Raw genomic sequence first — 23671 nt, forward strand, 5'->3', positions numbered from 1 at the left:
AAAGAAAATGGGCTGGGGCAGTGGTCTGCAAACTGCGGCTCGCGAACCGCGGTTTGTCGTTCTGTTGACTAATGAGTTTGCCAACCACTGGGATAGGGGCTTAATCACAAGGAACAACAGCAGCCTGTAATTGGAATCGAGAGTCTAGGTCAGTGGTTGGCAAACGCAGTCAACAGAGCGACAAACCGCGGTTCGCGAGCCGCGGTTTGCCGACCACTGGGCTGGGGGATTGGGGTATTCTCATTGGGAGGGGTCTCAAATTGGTATATGTTTCTGAGCAGCTGCTAATAAGTCTGAGGCTTAGAATTGGCATGGTAAATCTAAAACAGTTTCAGCCGTGATTAGCTGACCTCGCCCAAGTTCCAAACCCTACTCTGCGTGATTCTCTTCTTGAGCCTCAGAACTAAAATGCTCCTGAGCTCATTCTTATTGGCTGGGAAGACCAATTGAAGTTCCCTTGCCCATGTTAGGAGGTGTACGCCTCCTGAACTAAAGATAGACACAGCTGGCCCTTCCAGGCAGCTAAAAGCTTCCAGACTAAGAGGTGTTCCCCACTCGGCAGCCAGACTCCTTGAAATACCCTTTCAGTAATTCTACCAACGCTTCCATGTCTCTACTCTGCCATAACAAAGGCTGTGGGCAGCACTTTGACCCCAATACCAATCTTCCTGGTGAGTAAGCCTGGTCTTGCCAGGGGTATCCGGATCTTGGGGAATGGTCATCTGTGGATAGTCTGCTAAAGGAGTAGAAAAAGAAATTTAGTGTACCTGCCCTAGTTTAACTGGTCTGGGCAGTCTTCAATCTTTACTGGACTTTTAAAAAATTATATGGAAAGCCCTAACCGGTTAGGCTCAGTGGATATAGCGTCGGCCTGCAGACTGAAGGGTCCCAGGTTCGATCCAGGTCGAGGGCATGTACCTTGGTTGCGGGCACATTCCCAGTAGGGGGTGTGCAGGAGGCAGCTGATTGATGTCTTCAACTCTCCCTCTCCCTCTCTGTAAAAAATCAATAAAATATATTTTTTTAAAAATTATATGGAAAAACCAAAGCATATAGGCCTGTGGAAGAGGTAAGAATTGACATCTGGTATAGTTTCCTTTCTTGATCTTTCTACCCATATCCACAGATTCCTGTTGCCATCATACTGGGATCCCAATCTTCCATGATGCACTTAAGGTGAGGTATAAGTGAGGGGGGATAGCAAGAACATTTCCCAAAGGAAATACACTCAGGAATCTAAGCTGAGCTGGGTCTCATTATCAGGGTTGGTCCTGTTGCCAGAAGCGAACTGTAGATTTCTCTGAGTTCTTAAACATCAAGGTAAATTCTTTACTTAGATTCTGCCCCTAATAGAAAGATTCTATCTCTAATCCTCCTCTCCTTATCTGTACTAGGGCTGTACTGTGGGACCACACTGTGCTGAGAAGCTCCCTGAAGCCCCTCAACCTGAGGGCCCTGGCACAAGCAGTTCATTTCAGGAGCAAAAACTGACTACGATTCCAAAGTCAGCAGAGACTTTGCGCCGGGAGAGGCCCAAGTAAAGAGGAGGTCCCAGTCCTAGCTGGTTTGGCTCAGTGGATAGAGCATTAGTCTGCAGACTGAAGAGTCCTGGGTTTGATTTCGGTCAAGGGCACATGCCCAGATTGCAGGCTGGATCCCCAATAGGGGGCATGCAGGGGGCAGCCGATCAATGATTCTCATCATTGATGTTTCTATCTCTCCCTTCCTGAAATCAATAAAAATATTTTAAAAAGGAGGAGATCCCAGGTTTTTTCCTATATTCATGGAGCTTAGGGTCATTGGGGTTTGGAAGCTAGGGCATAGAGATGTGAGGAGGGCCAGATGTCAGGGCTTAGTGTATATTTTGTGCCATAAGGGAAATCTATCCAGAAATAATGTCCCTTACTGTAAGGTGGTATGGGTGATAGAGTTAACAGGGCAGATAGCCCCTCATGAATACGTATGTATAATACAAGGGGTAATTGGGAAGATCTTGATTTTTTTTCTTTTTGGAAAAGATCTTTAAAATAGTTTTTACATCAAGAAAAGGATGTAGTAGAATTGGCAGTCAGGAGGCTGTAGAGAAGAATAAGTTAATTTTGTGGAAATAGAAGAAAGTCATATTAGGCCCACAATTAGAGGAAGGGGAAATGGTATGTTTCTACAGAGAAATGTGAGATTTAAAGCAACTGAGTAGATGAGCAAGATAAGTCCTGGTGATTTCCCCAGGGTCAAGGATTTGGGATGTCCATAGAGAAGAAAATTGGCAATGGGGTTTCTACACAACTTCTCCAACCCTGACCTCAATTTCACCAGACTTCTTGGATTCCATTAGAACTGGTGGGAGTGTTGGAGCTATCGATCATGGTTAATGAGTCAGAATTAAATCACCCCACCCTTACCCCCTAGGTCAGAGTTGCCTCCAAAGCTGCTTCCACTAAATATATCCCAAGCCCTGGAAATGGCATTGGAAAAAAAGGAGTTAGACCAGGAATCTGGAGCAGGTAAGTGGGTCCTTAGTTGGACAGACCTCACAGACTGGAATTTAGTGAAAGTGGCAGTTAGGTGGATGTAATGATAGGTTCCTGACTGCCCAGCTGGTGTGGCTTAGCAGTTGAGCATTGACCCATAAACCAAGAGGTTACTGGCTCAATTCCTGGTCAGGGCACAAGCACGGTTTGGGGCTCAATCCCCAGTGGTGGCATGCAGGAGGCATCCAATCAGTGATTCTCTTTCATCGCTGATGTTCCCCTCTCTCTCAAATCAATAAAAACGTATTTAAAAATAAAAATAAAAGATAGGTTCCTGACTCTATTTTCCTCCCTTGCCCAGGACTTGACAGTAGTCTGATCCAGACTGGTTCCAGCTGCCAGAACCCAGGATGTGATACTGTGAGTGAGAGTTTATGAGGGCTCAAGCATGTGGCTGAGGGATACTATACCCAAGAGATGATTAGGTATAGATATGAAGTTGCATGAAGTATACTTTAGAATGACCTGATTCCTTTCCTTTCTCCTTGATCTGTCTTAGGTTTACCAAGGCCCTGAGAGTGATGCTACTCCATGTACCTACCACCCAGGAGCACCTCGATTCCATGAGGGGTGAGGGAGGGTACTAGGTGGGATGTGAGAGAGGTTTCTCCCAATGTTGAACATAGATGGGAGTAGGGGCTTGCGGGAATGGAAAGGGATTCAGTTGAATTATTTTCCTACCTCAGGATGAAGTCTTGGAGCTGTTGTGGCATCCAGACCCTGGATTTTGGGGCCTTCCTGGCACAGCCAGGATGCAGAGTTGGTAGACATGACTGGGGGAAGCAGGTGAGCTCCAACTTCCCTGAACTCTTAATTAGAAGCCAATTCCAGAAATAATTTCTCCTCCCCATAATTTATAGCAAGCTCTCTATCTCCCTTTGTATGGACCAAATAAGATTCTACTCCTTATCCCTCAACAACCCAGAAGCTTTGCAATCAATATAAGTTAGTGTTAATTTTTCTGAAACTCTGTCTCTTCTCCATACAAACCATGAGAACTCTTTGGTTAAGCATTCATTTTTACCACCCACATTTCACATCTTTAGCTACCAGCATCTTGCCGTCACGATTGGCACCAGACAGATTCCTTAGTAGTGGTGACTGTGTATGGCCAGATTCCACTTCCTGCATTCAACTGGGTGAAGGCCAGTCAAACTGAGGTAAGGAATGTCTGATGCTGGATGGGAGGCTAGTGAACTGGGTGTTATTACAATCTTAGAGGCAGTGTTGCTTTATGTAGTTAAAATGTAGACTCCATAGTCCCCTGAGAGGAAGGTAGTGATATTGGGTCAGGGTTATCTGACTGACCTGTGGATATATGGATCACACCTCTGGCCTGGTTCTGTGTCATAATGATCTGTTCTGACCTTCTGGATTGTTACTACCCCTATAATTCTTTTCTCTCAGCTTCATGTCCACATTGTTTTTGATGGTAACCGTGTGTTCCAAGCACAGATGAAGCTCTGGGGGGTAAGTGAAGATAAGGGAGCACAGGAGGGAGGGCAGATGGGGTGAAAAGAAGGACCAGACTGCAATGAATAGAGGGTGTGTCTTGAGGGGGAAGGAGTTGTAATGGGAAGAAGTGGAGGTTTTCTCATTTGCTTTTATATTCTCTCCCTTCCCCTCCTTTTTTCCCCCTTCCCTATCCCCTTTCTCTTTTTTCCCCTCTCCCTTACTATGTTGTCTTATTCCTCCATTTTTTCCCCGCCTTACATTTTTATTTTCTCCCTGTCATTTATCACCACCCGACCCTAACCCCAACACCGTTGATTTCTTCATTTTCTCTTTTTCCCGTGTTCCTCTATCTTACCCTCTTCCTCAGGTCATAAACGTGGAACTGAGCTCTGTCTCCTTGATGCCATCTCGGGTTGAAATCTCCCTGGTGAAGGCTGACCCAGGATCCTGGGCCCAGCTGGAGCACCCTGATGCACTAGCTGAGAAGGCTAAGGCAGAGATGGATGAGGAAGAATCTGAGGACTCAGATGATCTGAGCTGGACAGAGGAGGAGGAGGAGGAGGAAGCAATGGGGGAATAGTGACACCAAATAATCAAGGATCTAGACAGGACCTCAATAAATTTCATAGGATCTCAGAGACCAGGATAAGGTTGGCCATGTGGTATTGAGCAGCAGGAGGCTGAAGGAGGGGAGAACAAAAACATCCAAACCATGCTGTTTTTTCTCTTAAATAAATCTGGTATTCTACAGTTTCACATAGTGTTGTTCTCTCACCTCACTATCTAAGATTGTATTAATTTCCCCCAACTTCTGTGTTTGACACATGTGTGAAAACAAGCACATGCACATTCAATCTATTTTTCACAACGATCAGTTATTTACTGAGTACTTACTATGTGCCCAGTTATGAGTTTAGGTAGTTATTTGAGAAACAGAAGACTTATTCATTCATCTCAGGACAATTACAGTCTGGCTTACAAGTCATGGATAATCGACATGAAATAATAATAAACATTATTAGTTAGTTAAACTGAGTACTAAATTGTGCAGTACAGTTTTTAAGAGCTATTGGAGTTGAGAGAATGGCGAGAAAAGGAAGGCTCCGAATAAAATCTAATCATTTCCTAAAAAAAATAAAGGGACGTCTCCATGGCAGAGTAATTTTTTTAAAAGCTTTAATTGAGATACAATTTGCAGACCATACAACACCCATTTAAAGTATAAAATTCAATGTTTTTCTGAGTTGTACAACCACAATCAACTTAAAACATTTTCATCACTCCAAAAGAAACCCTGTTTGTACCCATTAGTAGTCACTCCCAATTTTCCTTCAAACTCATAGCCCTAGGCAACCACTAATCTACTTTCTGCCTCTGTGGATTACTAATTGTGGATATTTCATATGACTACAATAAAAAAACATATATGGTCTTTTGTGACAGACTTCTTTCACTTAGCATAATATTTTCAAAGTTCATCCATGTTGTAACATGTATTAGCTCTTAACTTCTTTTCATGAACAAATAATATTCCACTGTGTGATATACCACATTTTGTATATCCATTCATCAGTTGAGGGACATTTGGGTCCTTTCCCACTTTTTGCCTATTATGAATAATGATGTTATGAGCATTCATGTAAAAGTTTTTATACAGACATAGGTTTTCATTTCTCTTGGATATATACCTAGGAGTGTAATTTATGGGTCAAATGGTAACTTTAATCTTTTGAGCAACTGCCAGACTATTTCCAAAGAGGCTGCATCATTTTACATTCCCACCAGCTATGTAAGAGGGTTCCAGTTTATCTACATCCTCAATAACACTTAATTTGTCTTATTTTATTATAACCATCTTAGTGGGTGTGAAGTGGAATCTAACTATGGTTTTAATTTGCATTTCACTGATGGCTAATGATGTTGACCATCTTTACTTGTGCTTATTGGTAATTTGTGTCTCTTATTTGGAAAAATGTCCGTTCATATCCTTTGACCATCTGCTAATTGGGTTGTCTTTTTATTGAGTTGTAAGAGTTTTAAAATATAGGGTATCCCCAAAAGTGTATACACACACTTTGAATAATTATAAAGGCAGTGTTTATTAAAATAAATTTCATTTTCAAGATTGAGCTATCAGGTGTTAAAGTGGGTATACATTTTTTGGGACACCTTGTATATTTTGGAGATAAGTCTCCTGTCAGATATAAGATTTGCAAATACTTTCTTCCATTGTATGTGTTGTCATTCCACTTCCTTAGTGGTGTTCTTTGGTACACAAAAGTTTTTAATGTTTATGAAGTCCAGTTTTTCTATTTTTCCTTTGTTTTCTTATGTTTTTTATGTCAAATCCAAGAAACAATTGCCTAATTCAAAGTCATGAAGATTTACTTCTATGTTTTCTCCTAAGAGTTTTATAGTTTTAGCTCTTAGATTGAGGTCTTCAATCCATGTTGAATTAATTTTTATACGTGGTATGAGGTAGGGGGTCCAACTTTGCATTTATGCTTATGGATATCCAGTTGTCCCAGCACCATTATTTGAAAGACTCTTCTGTCCCCGTTGAATTGCCTTGGTACCCTAGCTGAAAATCAATTGACCATAAATGTGAGGATTAAGAAATACATTCTGGCCCTAGCTGGTTTGGCTCGGTGGATAGAGCGTCGGCCTGGGGACTGAAGGGTCCCAGGTTCGATTCCGATCAAGGGCACATGCCTGGGTTGCAGGCTTGATTCCCAGTGTGGGGCATGCAGAAGGCAGCTAATCAATGATTCTCTCTCAACATTGATGTTTCTATCTCTCTCTCCCTCTCCCTTCCTCTCTGAAATCAATAAAAATATATTTAAAAAAATAATAAAAAAGAAATACATTCTGAATGGAAATTTGAAGAATGAGAAATTTGGATGGGTATGGAAAAGAGAGGGAGAGCCAGGATGGGGCAAGAAGGTGTTTTATTTTACTTTTTGTGTTTTAATTTTATTTTTTAAATATATTTTATTGATTTTTTACAGAGAGGAAGGGAGAGGGATAGAGAGTTAGAAACATCGATGATAGAGAAACATCAATTAGCTGCCTCTTGCACACCACCCCCCCTCCTGGGGATGTGCCCACAACCAAGGTACATGCCCTTGACTGGAATCAAACTTGGGACCCTTCAGTCTGCAGGCCGACGCTCTATCCACTAAGCCAAACTGGTTAGGGCTGTGTTTTAATTTTAATTCCAAAAGTAATACATTGCCACTGTAGAAAAACTCAGTACAGAAGTATGTAGAGTAAAACGTAAATATTCCTCTTCAGATGTTCTCCAATCTTAGTTCCTTTGCTGTTTGTAACCACTGCTAACATATAAAAAGGCATGTTTAAGGGAAGGGACAAAAAAGTTAAATGGCGTCTGACTAGATTGGGAGGAGCCTAAAATACTAGATCAAGGATTTTGAACATGATTTAAAAGAGAGTTAAAAAGGCATTCTAGGCTTTTCCTTTTAAAATGTATATTCTTAATCAGAGGACTCTTTTAAGTCTCCCTTGAGTCAAATTTACTTTCTCAACAGCATGGCCAAGAATCTGGAAGATTTAAACTCCAAGAAACATCAAACTAGGAAGCTCACCTAACCTCAGATGACCTCAAGTTCTTTTCATAGCAACCTTCCCTCTCAGTTCAGATTCAAGAAACATAGGGTCTCATTGGGAGCTAGGAGTAAGATGGGAATGGGAGAATGGACATGGGCAGCAAAGGTGAGGGATCACAGCATAGTTTGGCTGAGAATTTGGAGATTGAAGCAAGATTAGGGGATATTAGGGAATGAGTTCATGGATACCTCACATATCAGAGGTAAAGGGGCTTCCTGGACCTCCAGGATATTCGACAATTCTCACTCAGTATTCTCTCATTCTATGGATTTGAAATGCAAATAAAATGTCCCCTCAAACTGAACCCTTTAGATTCTTTCTAACCCGGGCAGCAGTTAACTATTTTTAAAAATATTTTTATTGATTTCAGAGAGGAAGGGAAAGAGAGAGATAGAAACATCAATGATGAGAGAGAATCATTGATTGGTTGCTTCCTGCACGCTCCCCAATGGGGATCAAGCTCACAACCTGGGCATGTGCCCTAACCAGGAATTGAAATGTGACCTCCTGGTTCATAGGTTGATGTTCAACCACTGAGCCACGCTAGTCGGGCAACAGTTAACTTTTAATGTTATCTTTCTGTGAGAAAGTTGTCATCCATAGAGGCTTTGGTCGACATTAAAAATATATAGAAGTAAAAATGCATATAGAAAAATACATGAAGTGCTCTAACCTTAAATGTACAACTTTTTTTCTACCTTATCAAAATCAGGGGACCAGTAATTACCCAGAAATCCTGGAGAGGATGGAGGTGAGGAATCAGAAAGTTCAAGTAATCCTTGTATATAAACTTGATATATAAAACTTCAAATTTACAGCATTAAAAAGTAGTGTACTAAAAATAATAAAAATTTAAAAAATAAAGTGTACTGCCGAGACCGGTTTGGCTCGGTGGATGGAGTGTCGGCCTGCGGACTGGGGGGTCCCGGGTTCGGTTCCGGTCGGGGGCATGTGCCTTGGTTGTGGGCACATCCCCAGTGGGAGGTGTGCAGGAGGCAGCTGATCGATGTTTCTCTCTCATTGATGTTTCTGGCTCTCTGTCCCTCTCCCTTCCTCTCTGTAAAATATCAATAAAATATATTTAAAAAATAATAATAATAAATAAATAAATAAATAAAGTGTACTAGCTCATTTTATATAGCCCAAAGCCTAAAATGTAACAAATTTTCAGGCAGGTGTATAACATTAATAATAACAACAATAACCATAGCTACTATTTCTGATACAAACTAACCTGCCAGGCAGTGTGCTAAGTGCTTTGCATGCATTATCTAATTTAATCCCCCACTTCCCACCATGAAATATATATATATATTCACATTAGCACAAATCCTCTCCATATCTCATTTTACACTTCTCATTTCTTCCTAATGTGCTTTGTATCCTATCCCCTCACACCTTCCCAGAAACCTTACACTATTAATTATCCTTTCTCTTTCTTGTTTATTCAACCTTTCCCTTTTGTTGGATATTTTCATTGGCATTTAAATATGTCCAAGTCTCTCCAATCTTACAAAAACAATTTCCCTTGAGGTCATATTCTTCCCTAGCTACTACTTAACTCTTTTCTCTCCTTTATAACTAAACTTCTTGAAATAACAACTTTTTCTGATTCCTTCTTCCTGATCCCTACACAGCACACTTCATTCTGTCTTCCAAAGCCCTCAATCTGTGTTGATAAGGTTACCATTGGCTACAAAGTTACTAAATCCAATGGATACTTTTAGTCCTCATCTTGCTTGATCTCTCAAGTAAAATTTGACACCAATAATGGTTTCTTCCTTGAAATACATTGGCTTCTGTGACCCATTGCTCCTCTTGGTTCTACATCAATGGCCATTCCTGTCAGTCTCCTTTTCAGGCTCCTCCTTTTCTATTTGGTCATTCAATTATGAAGTTCTTGAAGACTCAGTCCTAGGCTTTCTCTTTTATATATAACTCTTCTAGACACTCATTTATGCACATGATTTAAAATACCAACCATATGCAGATGTCTCACACACTTTTATCTCTAGGACATATCTTTCCTTTGAGGTCCAGATCTGTGTATTATCATACTAATAGGTAGCACATATTTGGAACAGTGTCTAGCATATAGTAAGTACTATATATGTGTTTTCTACTATTAGTACTACTTTACTCCTCTGTCTCTTCATCAAAACTTTCACCTCAAAAAAAAAAAAAAAAAGAAAAGAAAAGAAAAGAAAAGAAAGAAAGGAAGAAAGAAAGAAAACCCAAAAACTTTCACCTCAGACAATTAGGAAAGTTGGGGTGCTTTTTTCTTTGGCAGGGCACACCTCCAATATCCAATTTTATAATGTTTTGGAAAGAAAAAAGCATTTTCTTGACAGGACTTGCTATCCTATGTAGTGATAACATATTCACCATAACATTTCATCAGCTTCAGGATTAATGGATATTGTAATCACCTGATGAGTGAGTGGAGTCTCATGAACAGAATACCACTGGGCTAGGCACTTCTACCCACATTATTTCACTTAATCCTCACACCTGCTCTGTGAAGTAGGTATTTTCCCAATTTTTTACAGATGAGGAAACCAAGGCTCAAAAAAGGAAATAGCTTGCTTGTGGTCACAAAGCTACTGATTAAAACCACGAACACCAGGAGGGTGAGGGCATGAGTGGGGGAGGGTTAGGGGGTTAATGGAGGGATGAGCACACATGCAATACCTTAATCCAGTGGTTGGCAAACCGCGGCTCGCAAGCCGCGGTTTGCCGCTCTGTTGACTAATGAGTTTGCTGATCACTGCCTTAATCAATAAAGAAATTTTAAAAAAAGGTTTCTTTTAAGTTAAAAGATTTAAAGACACATGTTTCAAAATGATCATAAGAGACTGATAGTAAATTGTATTAAAATATATATTAATCCTCAAAAAAATAAAAAATAAATAAAAAAAAAACAAAACCTCAGTGTTTGCAAAGAGCTGTCCCAGGTTCTAGAGCCTTTTGAGGACTGGGCTCTTAGAAGAGGAACTTGACACCACATCCTCTAGTCAAGCAGAGTCCCTTTGACAAGCCTAACTGGAAACCAGCGAGGCCATAACACTTTCCCAAACAACTTTTATGTCTCTGATCACCTCATCTCTAACTTAGGTGGGACTCCTAGGTACTTTACCATTTACTTCATCCAGATCAATAACTATCTCCCCGTTATACCAGATTTGGTGTTACTGTCTCTGGGCCCCCACTGTCCTCTTTCTTCCTTTCTGCTTCTAAAGTCCCAAAACACTGCTAGAAGGAGAACCAAGCAGACCAGTATGAACTCATGCTGTCCAATTTCAACTTAGCCTTTGCAGCTGCTCAGCAACCCTTTTATTTGTCTCATACATTCCCTGGCACTTCCCACTGAGGCTGTTTCAGACCTTCCTCTTCTCAAATTCCAGCTCCTCCTGTTCCTCTCCCTCAGAATAACACGCACACTTTCATCAGTTGCTTGACAAACAACATTGTTTTAAAACCTTTTATGGAGAATCTAAAAGATGTACAAAAGTAAACAATAATATAATGAATCCCCATTTACCACTCAGCTTCAAATAGTATCAGCTCTTAGGAACTCTTGTTTCATCTCTTTCCTCCCTTCCATATTATTTTGGAGCAATTCCCAGACATATCATTCCATACCTAAATATTTCAGTACGTGTCTTTAAAAGATAAGCATACTTTTTTTTAAAAAGCACAAAAGTAATACCATTAGCACATAAAATAAACAAGCAATAATTCCTTAATGTCATCAAATACCAAGTCAGTATTTAAATTTCCAATAGTTTCATAAATGTCCAAAGAAGTTTTTACAACTTTTTTGTTTGAGTCAGTATCCACATAAAATCCACATATTGTGATTGGTAGATACATATTATATGTCACTTTAAAAAAAATAAATCTTTATTGTTCTGATTATTACAGGTGTTCCTCTTTTTTTTCCCCCATAGCTCCCCTCCACCTGATTCCCCACCCCACCCCATGCCCTTACCCCCCGCCACTGTTTTCATCCATAGGTGTAAGATTTTTTTAAAATATTTTTTATTGGTTTTTTACAGAGAGGAAGGGAGAGGGAGAGTTAGAAACATCAATGAGAGAGAAATATTGATCAGCTGCCTCCTGCACACCCCCTACTGGGGATGTGCCCGCAACCAAGGTACATGCCCCTGACCGGGATCGAACCCAGGACCCTTCAGTCCCCAGGCTGATGCTCTATCCACTGAGCCAAACCGGTTAGGGCAGGTGTAAGATTTTTGTCCATTCTTTTCCTGCACCCCTCACACCCCCTTCCCCCTGAGAATTGTCAGTCCACTCCCTTTCTATGTCCCTGATTCTATTATATTCACCAGTCCATTCTATTCTTCAGATTTTTTATTCACTTGATTTTTAGATTCACTTGTTGGTAGGTATGTACTTGATGTCATTTTGTTGTTCATAATTTTTATCTTTACCTTTTTCTTCTTCTTCCTCTTCTTAAAGAATACCCTTCAGCATTTCATGGAATCCTGGTTTGGTGGTGATGAACTCCTTTAGCTTTTTCTTATCTGTGAAGCTCTTTATCTGACCTTCAATTCTGAATGATAGCTTTGCTACATAGAGTAATCTTGGTTGTAGGTTCTTGCTGTTCATCACTTTGAATATTTCTTGCCACTCTCTTCTGGCCTGCATAGTTTCTGCCGAGAAATCAGCTGACAGTCGTATGGGTGCTCCCTTGTAGGTAACTAACCGTTTTTCTCTTGCTGCTTTCAAGATTCTCTCTTTGTCTTTTGCCCTTGGCATTTTAATTATGATGTGTCTTGGTGTGGTCCTCTTTGGATTCCTCTTGTATGGGGTTCTGTGCACTTCCTGGATTTGTAAGTCTATTTCTTTCACCAGGTAGGGAAAGTTTTCTGTCATTATTTCTTCTAATAGGTTTTCAATATTTTGCTCTCTGTCTTCTTCTGGCACCCCAAAAATTCGAATGTTGGTATGCTTAAAGTTGTCCCAGAGGCTCCTTACACTATCTTCATATTTTTGGATTCTTTTTTCTTTTTGTTTTTCTGGTTGGGTGTTTTTTGTTTCCTCATATTTCAGATCTTTGGTTTGATTCTCGGGGTATGTTGATCTACAGTTGAGTTTCTGTATATTCTTTATTTCAAACAGTGTATGCTTAATTTCTGACTGGTCCTTTTCAATTTTTTTGGCATTCTCATTAAGATCCTTAAAGGTCTCACTAAGTTCCTCAGTGGTTTTTAGAAGATTCTTGAGTAACCTTATAAATGTGGTTCTGAACTCTATGTCGTCCAGTAGTTTGCTTTCCTCCATTTTTTTCATTCGTGACATGTTTCTTTGTCTCTGCATTTTGGCTGCTTCCCTGTGTTGATGGAGTGGCTTTGTGTGGTAGGTGACCTAGAGGGGCCAGTAGCTCAGCCACCCCAGTCACCTGAGGTGGACGCTCTTGGTACACCCCTTTGTGGGCTGAGTGCAAAGTCTTGGTGTAGTTAAGCCTTGATTGCTGTTGGTACACTGGGAGGAACTGACCTCCAGGCCAATTGGCTGTGAGGACCCGCTGTGTCTATAATGGAAGAACTGCTGCACTGGAGACACGCTTATGGTGCAGGACTTGTTTAAATGGGGCTTTGGTGCTCACTGAGTCTGCCTCTTGAATGTGTCACTTATGGATGTGAGGAGTTGAAATCTGGTGTCTCACACTGACCACTAGGTACACTGGCTTCTGGATCTCCAATGGGATGCAGGTCAGCTACTGTCTGAGGCCACCCAGCAGGAGCTACAGCGAGAACTACAGTTTTCTCCTCTTTGCTTGGGGTTTGGAGGTTTTGGAGCTGTCTGACCCGGGCTGCAAGTTTGCTAGGTTAAGCTGCGATAGGGCAGGCCATTTGTATGCTAAAGCCGCTGCTTGGAGCTTGGGTGGGTTTGTAGGTTGTGCGGGGCGGGGTCTCAGGGCATCACTAGGCTAGGGCGTGGCAAACAGCGATGGCTGCCAGTAAGCCGGCTCTGCCTCTCCGACCGCATCCCTGTGTCCCATGCCCCAGCACAGTAAATAATTATTCCTGTGCTCAGCCCTGCAAGCAAGCCACCCTCACTTTCCGACCCGATGTCAGACAGTCCAGCTTCTCCCCGTAGGAGTTTGGGTCCCTCGCGTCTCCCCAGAAACTGGAGTTCGGAGTAATCGGGGGCTTATCTCCCTTCGGGTTGAAAAAAGCAGCGCTCCCAGTCGCCTGCCACCAGCCTGATTCTCGCCCCTCTGTACCTCAGCTTTTCAGCGCTGGTGCACGTCTCAATGCTGTTTTCTCTTTCCTTCTAGTTGTAGAACTTCCACTCAGCCAGCTTTCCCGTGGTTCTGGGTGATAGACATTTTGTCTTTTAGTTGTAGTTTTGAAATTGTTGTGCGAGGCAGCAGTTTAGGTGTGTACCTATGCCGCCATCTTGGATCCTCCCCGTACCATCATATGTCACTTTTAAACTAAATGTTCTCCTTCATTTTTTTCTTTTCCTTATACTTTTTGGTTGAGGAAATTGGATTGTTTTTCAGTAGAGTTTAACAAAGTCTGGGTTTTGCTGATTACATATCTGTTGTATAGTTTACATGTTTTCTTGACCTCTGTTGTATATATTGGTGAAATCAATAATATCTGTGCAATGCATTTTCTATACATACTTTTTCTTTTTGCATCCTCTCTCTATATATATATTTTTAAATATATTTTATTGATTTTTTACAGAGAGGAAGGGAGAGGGACAGAGAGTTAGAAACATTGATGAGAGAGAAACATCGATCAGCTGCCTCCTGCACAACTCCCACTGGGGATGTGCCCGCAACCAAGGTACATGCCCTTGACTGGAATCGAACCTCGGACCCTTGAGTCCGCAGGCTGACGCTCTATCCACTTAGCCACACCAGCGAGGGCATGCATCCTCTATATTTATTGTCCTGTTTCTTTTGTCCATTGACCAAAGAAATGGAAGTTCTCTGGCTTGGAGAGTGACTCAAGAAGGAGCTAGGACCTCTTTATCAGGACTGAAACAGATGGTTGGGGTCAAAGCTCAATAAATAGTAACATAAATCCAGGCAAGATAGGATGGGTGAGGGGCCATGTCGTGTCAGATTTCCACTCTGCTGGTATGTAGAGCAGGACAAGCAGGGAAGGAATGATCAGGCTGAAGTCAGAACTAGAAAAGGAGAGGTAGCACTTGAGGCAGCAGCTGTGATTATTTCTCAGGGGAATTATTCTGTTTGCTGTACCCTGTTTTCTAAATATATCTTATTCATTCCCACTTGTGTACTCTTGCCCAGGATGTTTCCTCTGCTTGGAATGACATCTCCTTTTTCTCCACCTATCCAAATCCTATTTATCTGTAATGACCAGTGCTAGTTCCCTCTTTTCTATATTTTTGCTTGTAGAGTCATAAGAGCTCTTTGAAAGGATAAATAAGAGATCATTTATTGCTTTCCCATGAAGGGGGCTGGATGACCAGAGGACAGGGCTAGAAGGGAGGAAGATATTACTGATTTGTTACAGAAGGGACAGTTCATCTGATGAAAGTATCTAATATGAAGTCTGTGGAAGTAGAAGCATGGAGATTGAAATTTGTAGTTTGCGGGGTCATTTAAAATTTTTTAATTTACAAATGTTAGTGAGAGAGAGGAAAGGAGGGAGAGAGAGAGAAACATCGATCTGTTGTTCCACCCATCCATGAATTCACCACATGACTCCTGCACATGCCCTGACCGGGGATCAAACCTGCAACCCAACCAGGGCAGTGTAAGGCAAGCATGTCAAGCTCAAATGCTAACACGGGCCAAATAAACAAGGTTTAAGTTTATGTGGGCTGCAAAAAAAAACAAAAGCTTCAATTTTCATAGAAACGTAGGTTTATTTTGATAGAGACATGCTGACTACAAAGGGCTGAAATAAATGAGTAATCGTGTCCTAGCTGGTTTGGCTCAATGGATAGAGCGTCGGCCTGTGGACTGAAGGGTCCTAGGTTCGATTCCGGCCAAGGGCACATGCCTGGGTTGCGGGCTCGATCCACAGTAGGAGGTGTGCAGAAGGCAGCCAGTCAATGATTCTCTCTCATCATTGATATTTCTATCTCTCTCTCTCCCCCTCTCCCTTCCTCTCTAAAATCAATAAAATATATTAAAAAAATAAATGAGTAATCGTTAACATTAGATAATAAAACATTTTAATAAAAATTAATATTTTTTCTTGAACATTAACTTACCAGACACTGAATAACTGCACAAGTTAATAAGCATAACACAAATAAACCTATTTTTCTTGTTCTCTGAAAACGAAATATTTCCTGTTGCGCACACCAAACAAGTCAGTACAAGACAAATGATGTGGCAATCGGGTGCTAAAATATTTGCTGCTAGTATTAGTGGAGAGAAATGGTGCGCCGGTGTGTAAAGCGCATAAGGGAAATGAATGCAACACGATTATAGTAATCAGTCATTAGTGAACGTTGTAGTTCGTTATTAATAATTATGTATAACAGGATATTGTAAAAATTAAGTTACGAGATTTTTATTAAAATGTTTCTTACATACCATTATATTGACTGGGCTGCAAAAATATTCGTTGTGGGCCGTGAGTTTGATATGCTTCGTGTAAGGAGTCATTTAAAAATTAAAGAAACTATTATTTATTGAGCCTTTACTATGATCCAAGAACTTTAATAAAGACATATTTTTTTATCTGTTCTTACTGATATAATATATATATATATATATATATATATATATATATATATATATATAAAATGAGAATATATATTCTCATTTAATTCTCAAAACCATGTATTAAAAGCATTATTATCATCTCTCTTTTTTTTTTGGTTAATCCTCACCCGAGGATATTTTTCCATTGATTTTTTAGAGAGTGGAAGGGAGGGGGAGAGACACACAGAGAGAAACACTGATGTGAGAGAGATACATGGGTTGGTTGCCACCCACATGTGTCCGGACCAGGGGCAGTATCCAGCCTGCAACCGAGATATGTGCCCTTGACCAAAATTGAACCTGAGATCCTTCAGTCCTCAGGCCAAGCTCTATCCACTGAGCCAAACCAGCTAGGGCTTTTATTATCATTTTTTTAATAGATGAGAAAACTGAAGCTAAGGGAAGTTACATAATTTTCCCTAGGTCATATACCTATCAAGTGTCAGAGCTGGGACTCGAATACAAACCCGACCACAAAGCCTGTGATCTTTGGTGTCCAGCAATATTTTCACGCAAACACTTCCCTCTAATAAATGAATCTTATTTTACAATGACATCTGTTATAAATTTACAAATGCATTCCCAGCAAAAAAAAAAATTATACACAGAATTGCAAACCTTTGGTGAGTATGAAGTTAACTGAGTAGGTTGGAAGAGCTGCTTGCAGGCAGTGAAACCAGTTGGATAATTGCTGTGATCCAGGGGAGAAAGATGAGACCCCAGACTAAGTTGATGTGGTAGAAAGAGTGGAGGAGAGAGTAATTGATTTAAGATATATTTCTTTAAAAAATATATATGTAAATATACACTGAGTGGCCAGATTATTATGATCTCTGAAGCTTAATAATCTGGCCACTCAGTGTATATCCTATATAATAAAAGGCTAATATGCAAATTGTCCCCTCAACCAGGAGTTCAGTAGAGGTTCAGGGAATCAACAGGCAGGCCAACCAACCGCCCATGTCCCCACCCCTGGCCAAGCTTGCCGGACCCCACCCATGCACGAATTCATGCACCGGGCCTCTAATATATATATATATATATATATATATATATATATATATATATATATATATATAATCTGAGTGGCCAGATTATTATGCGTTCAGAGATCTTAATAATCTGGCCACTCTGTGTATATTTCTTAAAAATATATATATGTAAATATATATTTCTTAGTTCAGGCTGCTATAATAAAGTTCCATGGACTGGGTGTTTTTTAAACATACATTTATTTCTTACAGTTCTGGAGGCTAAAAGTCCAAGATCAGGGCACCAGCATGGTTGCGTTCTGGTGAATGCCCTCTGCAGAGAAAGCAAGCTCTGTCATGACTCTTTTTAAAAAAAATATATATTTTATTGACTTTTTACAGAGAGGAAGGGAGAGGAATAGAGAGTTAGAAACATCAATGAGAGAGAAACATCAATCAGCTGCATCCTGCACACTCCCTACTGGGGATGTGCTCACAACTAAGGTACATGCCCTGGAACAGAATCGAACCTGGGACCCTTGAGTCTGCAGGCCGACGCTCTATCCTCTGAGCCAAACCGGTTAGGGCTGTCATGACTCTTTTTTAATAAAATATGTTTTTATTGATCTCAGAGAAGAAGGGAGAGGGAGAGAGAGATAGAAACATCAATGATGAGAGAGGATCATTGATCGGCTGCCTCCTACATGCCCCCTAATGGGCATCTAGCCCACAACCTAGGCATGTGCCCTTGACCAGGAATCGAACCCAGTACCTTTCGGGTCCATAGGCCAATGCTCTATGTACTGAGCCAAACCAGTTAGAGCTGTCATGACTCTTATAAGGGCACTAATCCCACTCATGACCTCATCTAGTCATAGACCTAATTACCTAACAAAGGCCTTTTCTCCTAATACCATCATAATGGATAAGATTTCAACATAGGAATTTTTTGGGGACACCTTCAGTCTATAACAAGATAGTTCCACAGGTAGGAGTGAAAGTAATGTGGCCATGCTGACCTTTTTTAAAATGTGGCCATGCTGGTCATTTAAAAAACTTTTTTAAATTGACAAATTGAATATATATATATATATATATATATATATATATATATATATATAGAGAGAGAGAGAGAGAGAGAGAGAGAGAGAGAGAGAGATCAATTTGTTGTTCCACTTATTTATGTATTCATTGGTTTTTTGTATGTGCCCTGACCAGAGATTGAACCCCCAGCATTGGTGTACCAGGACAATGCTCTAACCAACTGAGCTACCCGACTAGGATCATCATGCTGGTCTCCTGTGTTCTTTGAACTTAATGCAGCTCACTCCTTCCTCAGCGACTCTGTACTATCTGATACCTCTGCCTGGGGATAGTCTTCCTCCAGGTTTTTGAATACTCAGTTTCCTTCTTGTCATCACATCTCAGCTCAAATATCATTTCTCATGATAGGAAACCAATTCATTATCTTGAAAATGTATCAATAAAGGGAGAGAATCAAGCATTTATCTTGCCTTTCCTAGATGAACTAAGTAACAAAATAGTAGGATGAGGGGACATGTCTTTTTATGGAACTATTCCAGTGAATAAAAAATAATGGTAAAATTAGAATATCACCATTCTGCAACCCTTGGTAAATAGATATAGATAGTAAGCATCAACAGCTTCTAAGATTACAGAAAGAGAGACATCAAACATTATATCTATCTTATAAGCATACCAAAGGGATGGAACCCGAGTTTGACCTAGTCTTTGGATCCAGTTGCCAATCTGTAGGAAATGTAGAGGAACTGCATGATAACTGTGTAATTAGCAAAATCCACAGTGAGAAACTGAGTTCTTCCACAAAATATCACCTCTGAGAGAGGCCTTTTTTTTTAAAATCCTCATCCGAGGATATGTTTTTTATTTTTAATTTTTAGAGGGAGAGGAAAGGGAGAGAGGGAGCGAGAATGAGAGCGAGAGCGAGAGCGAGAGAGAGAGAGAGAGAGAGAGAGAGAGAGAGAGAGAAACATGGATGTGACAGAGAAACATTGATCGGTTGCCTCCCATATGTACCCTGACACCAGGGATCGAACCCCCAACTGAGGTATGTGTCCTGACCAGGAATCAAACCCACACCCTTTTGGTGCACATAACAATGCTCCAACCAACTGAGCCACTCGGTCAGGAATCAGAGAGGCATTTCTTGACCTCGATATCTAAATTGGCACATACTATCCAAGTTACTATCATATTACCCTGATTGATTTTCACCATAGCCCATATCAACCGAGTTTTCCCTACATAAGAAGCAATATAGCATTAACAATTAGAATAAACTATAACATCAGGCTGCCCAGGTTCAAATCTTGATTCCTCGGAGAAACCAAGATGGCTGAATAGGTGAACACCTGAACTTGCTGCCTCGCACAACCACTTCAAAACTACAACTAAAAGACAAGATGGACATCATCCAGAACCACAGGAAGGCTGGCTGAGTGGAAATTCTACAACTAGAAGGAAAGAGAAAAGCACACTGAGACAAACAGGAGCTGCGGAAGTAAAGTGCAGAGGTATGGAGGCGCGCTTGCGTGGAGAGGGCTGGCAACTGAGTACGCTGCTGTCTTTTTTTTTTTTTTAAATGAATCTTTATTGTTCAGATTATTACAATTGTTCCTCTTTTTCACCCCTTAGCTCCCCTCCACCCAGTTCCTACCTCACCATCTGCCCTTACCCCCACCCCCACTGTCCTCATCCATAGGTGTACGATTTTTGTCCTGTCTCTTCCCGCACCCTCACAACCTTATCCCCCCGAGATTTTTCAGTACACTCCCTTTCTATGCCCCTGATTCGATTCTATTCACCAGTTTATTCTGTTCATCAGATATTTTATTCACTTGGTTTTTAGATTCACGTGTTGATAGATATGTATTTGTTGTTCATAATTTTTTCTTTTTCTTCTTCTTCCTCTTCTTAAAGAATACCTTTCAGCATTTCATATAATACTGGTTTGGTAGTGATGAACTCCTTTAGCTTTTTCTTTTCTTTTTTTTTTTTTTTAAATATATTTTATTGATATTTCGCAGAGAGGAAGGGAGAGGGATAGAAAGCTAGAAACATCGATGAGAGAGAAACATCGATCAGCTGCCTCCTGCACACCTCCCACTGGGGATGTGCCCGCAACCAAGGTACATGCCCTTGACCGGAATCGAACCCGGGACCTTTCAGTCCGCAGGCCGACGCTCTATCCACTGAGCCAAACCGGTTTCGGCTTAGCTTTTTCTTATCTGTGAAGCTCTTTATCTGACCTTCAATTGTGAATGATAGCTTTGCTGGGTAGAGTAATCTTGGTTGTAGGTTCTTGCTATTCATCACTTTGAATATTTCTTGCCACTCCCTTCTGGCCTGCATAGTTTCTGCCGAGAAATCAGCTGACAATCGTATGGGTGCTCTCTTGCTGCTTTTAGTATTCACTCTTTGTCTTTTGCTCTTGGCATTTTAATTATCATGTGTCTTGCTGTGGTCCTCTTTGGATTCCTTTTGTTTGGGGTTCTCTGCGCTTCCTGGACTTGTAAGTCTATTTCTTTAACAAGGTAGGGAAAGTTTTCTGTCATTATTTCTTCTAATAGGTTTTCAATATCTCTCTCTCTCTCTTCTTCTGGCACCCCCATAATTCGGATGTTGGTACACTTGAAGTTGTCCCAGAGGCTCCTTACACGATCTTCATATATTTTTTCTTTTTCCTTTTTGTTTTTCTGGTTGGGTGTTTTTTGCTTCTTTGTATTTCAAATCTTTGACTTGATTCTTGGGATCCTCTAGTCTGCTGTTGGATCTCTGTATATTATTCTTTATTTCAGTCAGTGTATGCTTAATTTCTAGTTATTCCTTTTTTATATCCTCGAGGGACTCGCTAAATTTATCAGCCGTTTCTGGAAGATTCTTGAAAAACCTTATACCATGGTTTTGAACTCTATATCCAGTTGTTTGCTTTCCTCCATTTCTTTAATTTGTGACCTGTTTCTTTGTCTCCACATTTTGGCTGCTTCCCTGAGTTGATAGAGTGGCTTTGTGTGCAAGGTGTCATATAGGGCCCAGTGGCTCAGCCTCTCCAGTTACCTGAGGTGGACACTTTTGGTGCACCCCTTTGTGGACTGTGTGCACAGTCTTGTTGTAGTTAAGCCTAGATTGTTGTTGGTATCACTGGGAGGAATTGACCTCCAGGCCAATTGGCTGTGAGGAACAGCTGTGTCTAGGCTGAGAGAGCTTCTGTGCTCAGCTTGGATAGGGCGAAGTCTCAGGGTGGAGCAGACAGCCTTGTTTTCCCATCAGCCCCGCCCTAAGAGGCCCCTTTGTCTCAGTGTCCTGCGGCAATGGCTGCACTCACCTCTGAGAGAAAGCTGCCCTCGAATTTTTCCCTCTGCCAGACAGTCCAGTTTCTCCCCGAATGAGTCTGGGTACCCAAAGTCTCACCCGGAACTGGAGTACACTGCAGTTGGGAGGTTTTGTTTCCCTCCTGAACGAGAAAGCCAGCCATGCGCTCAGCTGCCCGCCCTCTCCACGTGCCGCACCTCCGCACCTCTGCACCTCTGCCTTCCGCAGCTCCCCTGAGTCTCAGTGTGCTTCCTGCTGACCATACAGTTTCACCCTGTATGAGTCTGGGTTCCCCAAGTCTCACCCAAAACTGTAGTTCAGCGCAGTGGGGAGCCTTTGTCTCCTTCCCGTTCGAGAAAGCCAGCCGCGTATTCAGCCACCCGCCCTTTCTGTGCTAGCACGTCTCTACGTCTTTGCACCCCTGCCCCCCGCAGCTCCTCTGAGTCTCAGTGTGCTTTTCTCATTCCTTCTAGTTGTAGAATTTCCACTCAGCCAGCTTTCCGGTGGTTCTGGATGATGTCCGTTTTGTCTTTCAGTTGTAGTTTTAAAATTGTTGTGCGAGGCAGCAGTATAGGTGTTTACCTATGCCGCCATCTTGTTTTTTTTCGCTGCTGTCTTTTTCAATCAGGAGGGAGACACAAGCTCCCAACTGCTCTGAACTCCAGTTCCAGGCGAAACCCAGACTCATATGGGGCTTGGCGGGGGGGTGGAATGGAAACTGGACTGCCTGGCATTAGGCCGGAACATGAGGGCAGCTTTCTCTCAGAGGTGCTTGCAGCGATTACCGCAGGACACTGAGACACAGGGGCCCCTTAGGGCAGGGCTGAAGGTCATCCATTGCTGTTTGCTCTGCCCTGTTGATTCCCTGAGACCCCGCCCCACCCAATTTACAACCGCACCCCAGTTGTGCGCAGAGGCTTTTGCATATGAATGGCCTGGCCATTTGCAATCTAAAATTACCTAACAAACTGCAGATGGGTCAGAGAACCCCAGAATATCCAAAAGAAGGCCCAAGGCCCTGCAGCAGCTTGCATTGCTTCACAGCTGGGCCTCATCTGGGCACCTTCAAATCCCAAACAAAGAAGAGGTATCTGCAGATATCTCCGTAGTTCCTGCTGGGTGGCCTCAGACAGAGCTAAATTTGCACTTCCTTGGAGATCCATGAGCCAGTGTACCCAGTGGTCAGAGTGGGACGATACGTATTACAACTCCTCAGATCCATAAGGGACACACTCAGGGGGGCAGACTCAGTGAGCCCCAAAGCCCCACTGAAGCAAGTCTTGCCCCATAAGGGTGTCTCCAGCACAGAAGTTCTCCCATTGTAGACACAACTGATCCTCACAGCCAATTGGCCTGGAGGTCAATTCCTCCCAGTGATACCAACAACAATCAAGGCTTAACTACAACAAGATTGTGCACACAGCCCACAAAGGTGTGCACCAAGAGTTTCCACCTCAGGTAACTGGGGTGGCTGAGCCACTGGGCCCTATAGGACACCTAGCACACAAAGCCACATAATCAACTCAGGGAATCAACCAAAATGCGGAGACAAAGAAACAGGTCACAAATGAAAGAAATAGAGGAAAGCAAACAACTGGATATAGAGTTCAAAACCATGGTATAAGGTTTTTCAAGAATCTTCCAGAAACGGCTGATAAATTTAGCGAGTCCCTCGAGGAAATGAAAAAGGAACAACTAGAAATTAAGCATACACTGACTGAAATAAAGAATAATATACAGAGATCCAACAGCAGACTAGATGATCCCAAGAATCAAGTCAAAGATTTGAAATATGAAGAAGCAAAAAACACCCAACCAGAAAAGAAAAAAAAAAAATATGAAGATAGTGTAAGGAGCCTCTGGGATAACTTCAAGAGTACCAACATCCGAATTATGGGGGTGCCAGAAGAAGAGAGAGAGCAAGATATTGAAAACCTATTAGAAGAAATAATGACAGAAAACTTTCCCTACCTGGTGAAAGAAATAGACTTACAAGTCCAGGAAGCGCA

The 23671-nt window shown here is 41.6% G+C and overlaps 1 protein-coding gene across 3 annotated transcripts; it reads left to right on the forward strand.

The window, feature by feature from the left end:
- The first annotated feature begins 516 nt into the window (after positions 1-516).
- Positions 517-5418, forward strand: ITGB1BP2 (integrin subunit beta 1 binding protein 2). Of its 3 annotated transcripts, XM_080652221.1 has the most exons (11): positions 535-671; positions 1127-1176; positions 1264-1320; positions 1395-1537; positions 2410-2504; positions 2833-2891; positions 3031-3101; positions 3218-3317; positions 3578-3691; positions 3939-4001; positions 4354-5418. In XM_080652221.1, exons 1-11 carry the CDS (start codon positions 608-610, stop codon positions 4564-4566), a joined length of 1029 nt encoding a protein of 342 aa, XP_080508347.1. In that variant the 5' UTR covers positions 535-607; the 3' UTR covers positions 4567-5418. The 3 variants fall into 3 exon arrangements, with proteins under 3 accessions (XP_080508349.1, XP_080508347.1, XP_080508348.1); XM_080652222.1 differs by lacking the exon at positions 1264-1320; XM_080652223.1 differs by lacking the exons at positions 1264-1320; positions 1395-1537 and having other exon boundaries at positions 517-671.
- The last annotated feature ends 18253 nt before the right edge of the window (positions 5419-23671 follow it).

The sequence above is a fragment of the Plecotus auritus genome (genome assembly GCF_963455305.1).
Source record: "Plecotus auritus genome assembly, chromosome: X".
NCBI classification, from domain to species: Eukaryota; Metazoa; Chordata; class Mammalia; order Chiroptera; family Vespertilionidae; genus Plecotus; species Plecotus auritus.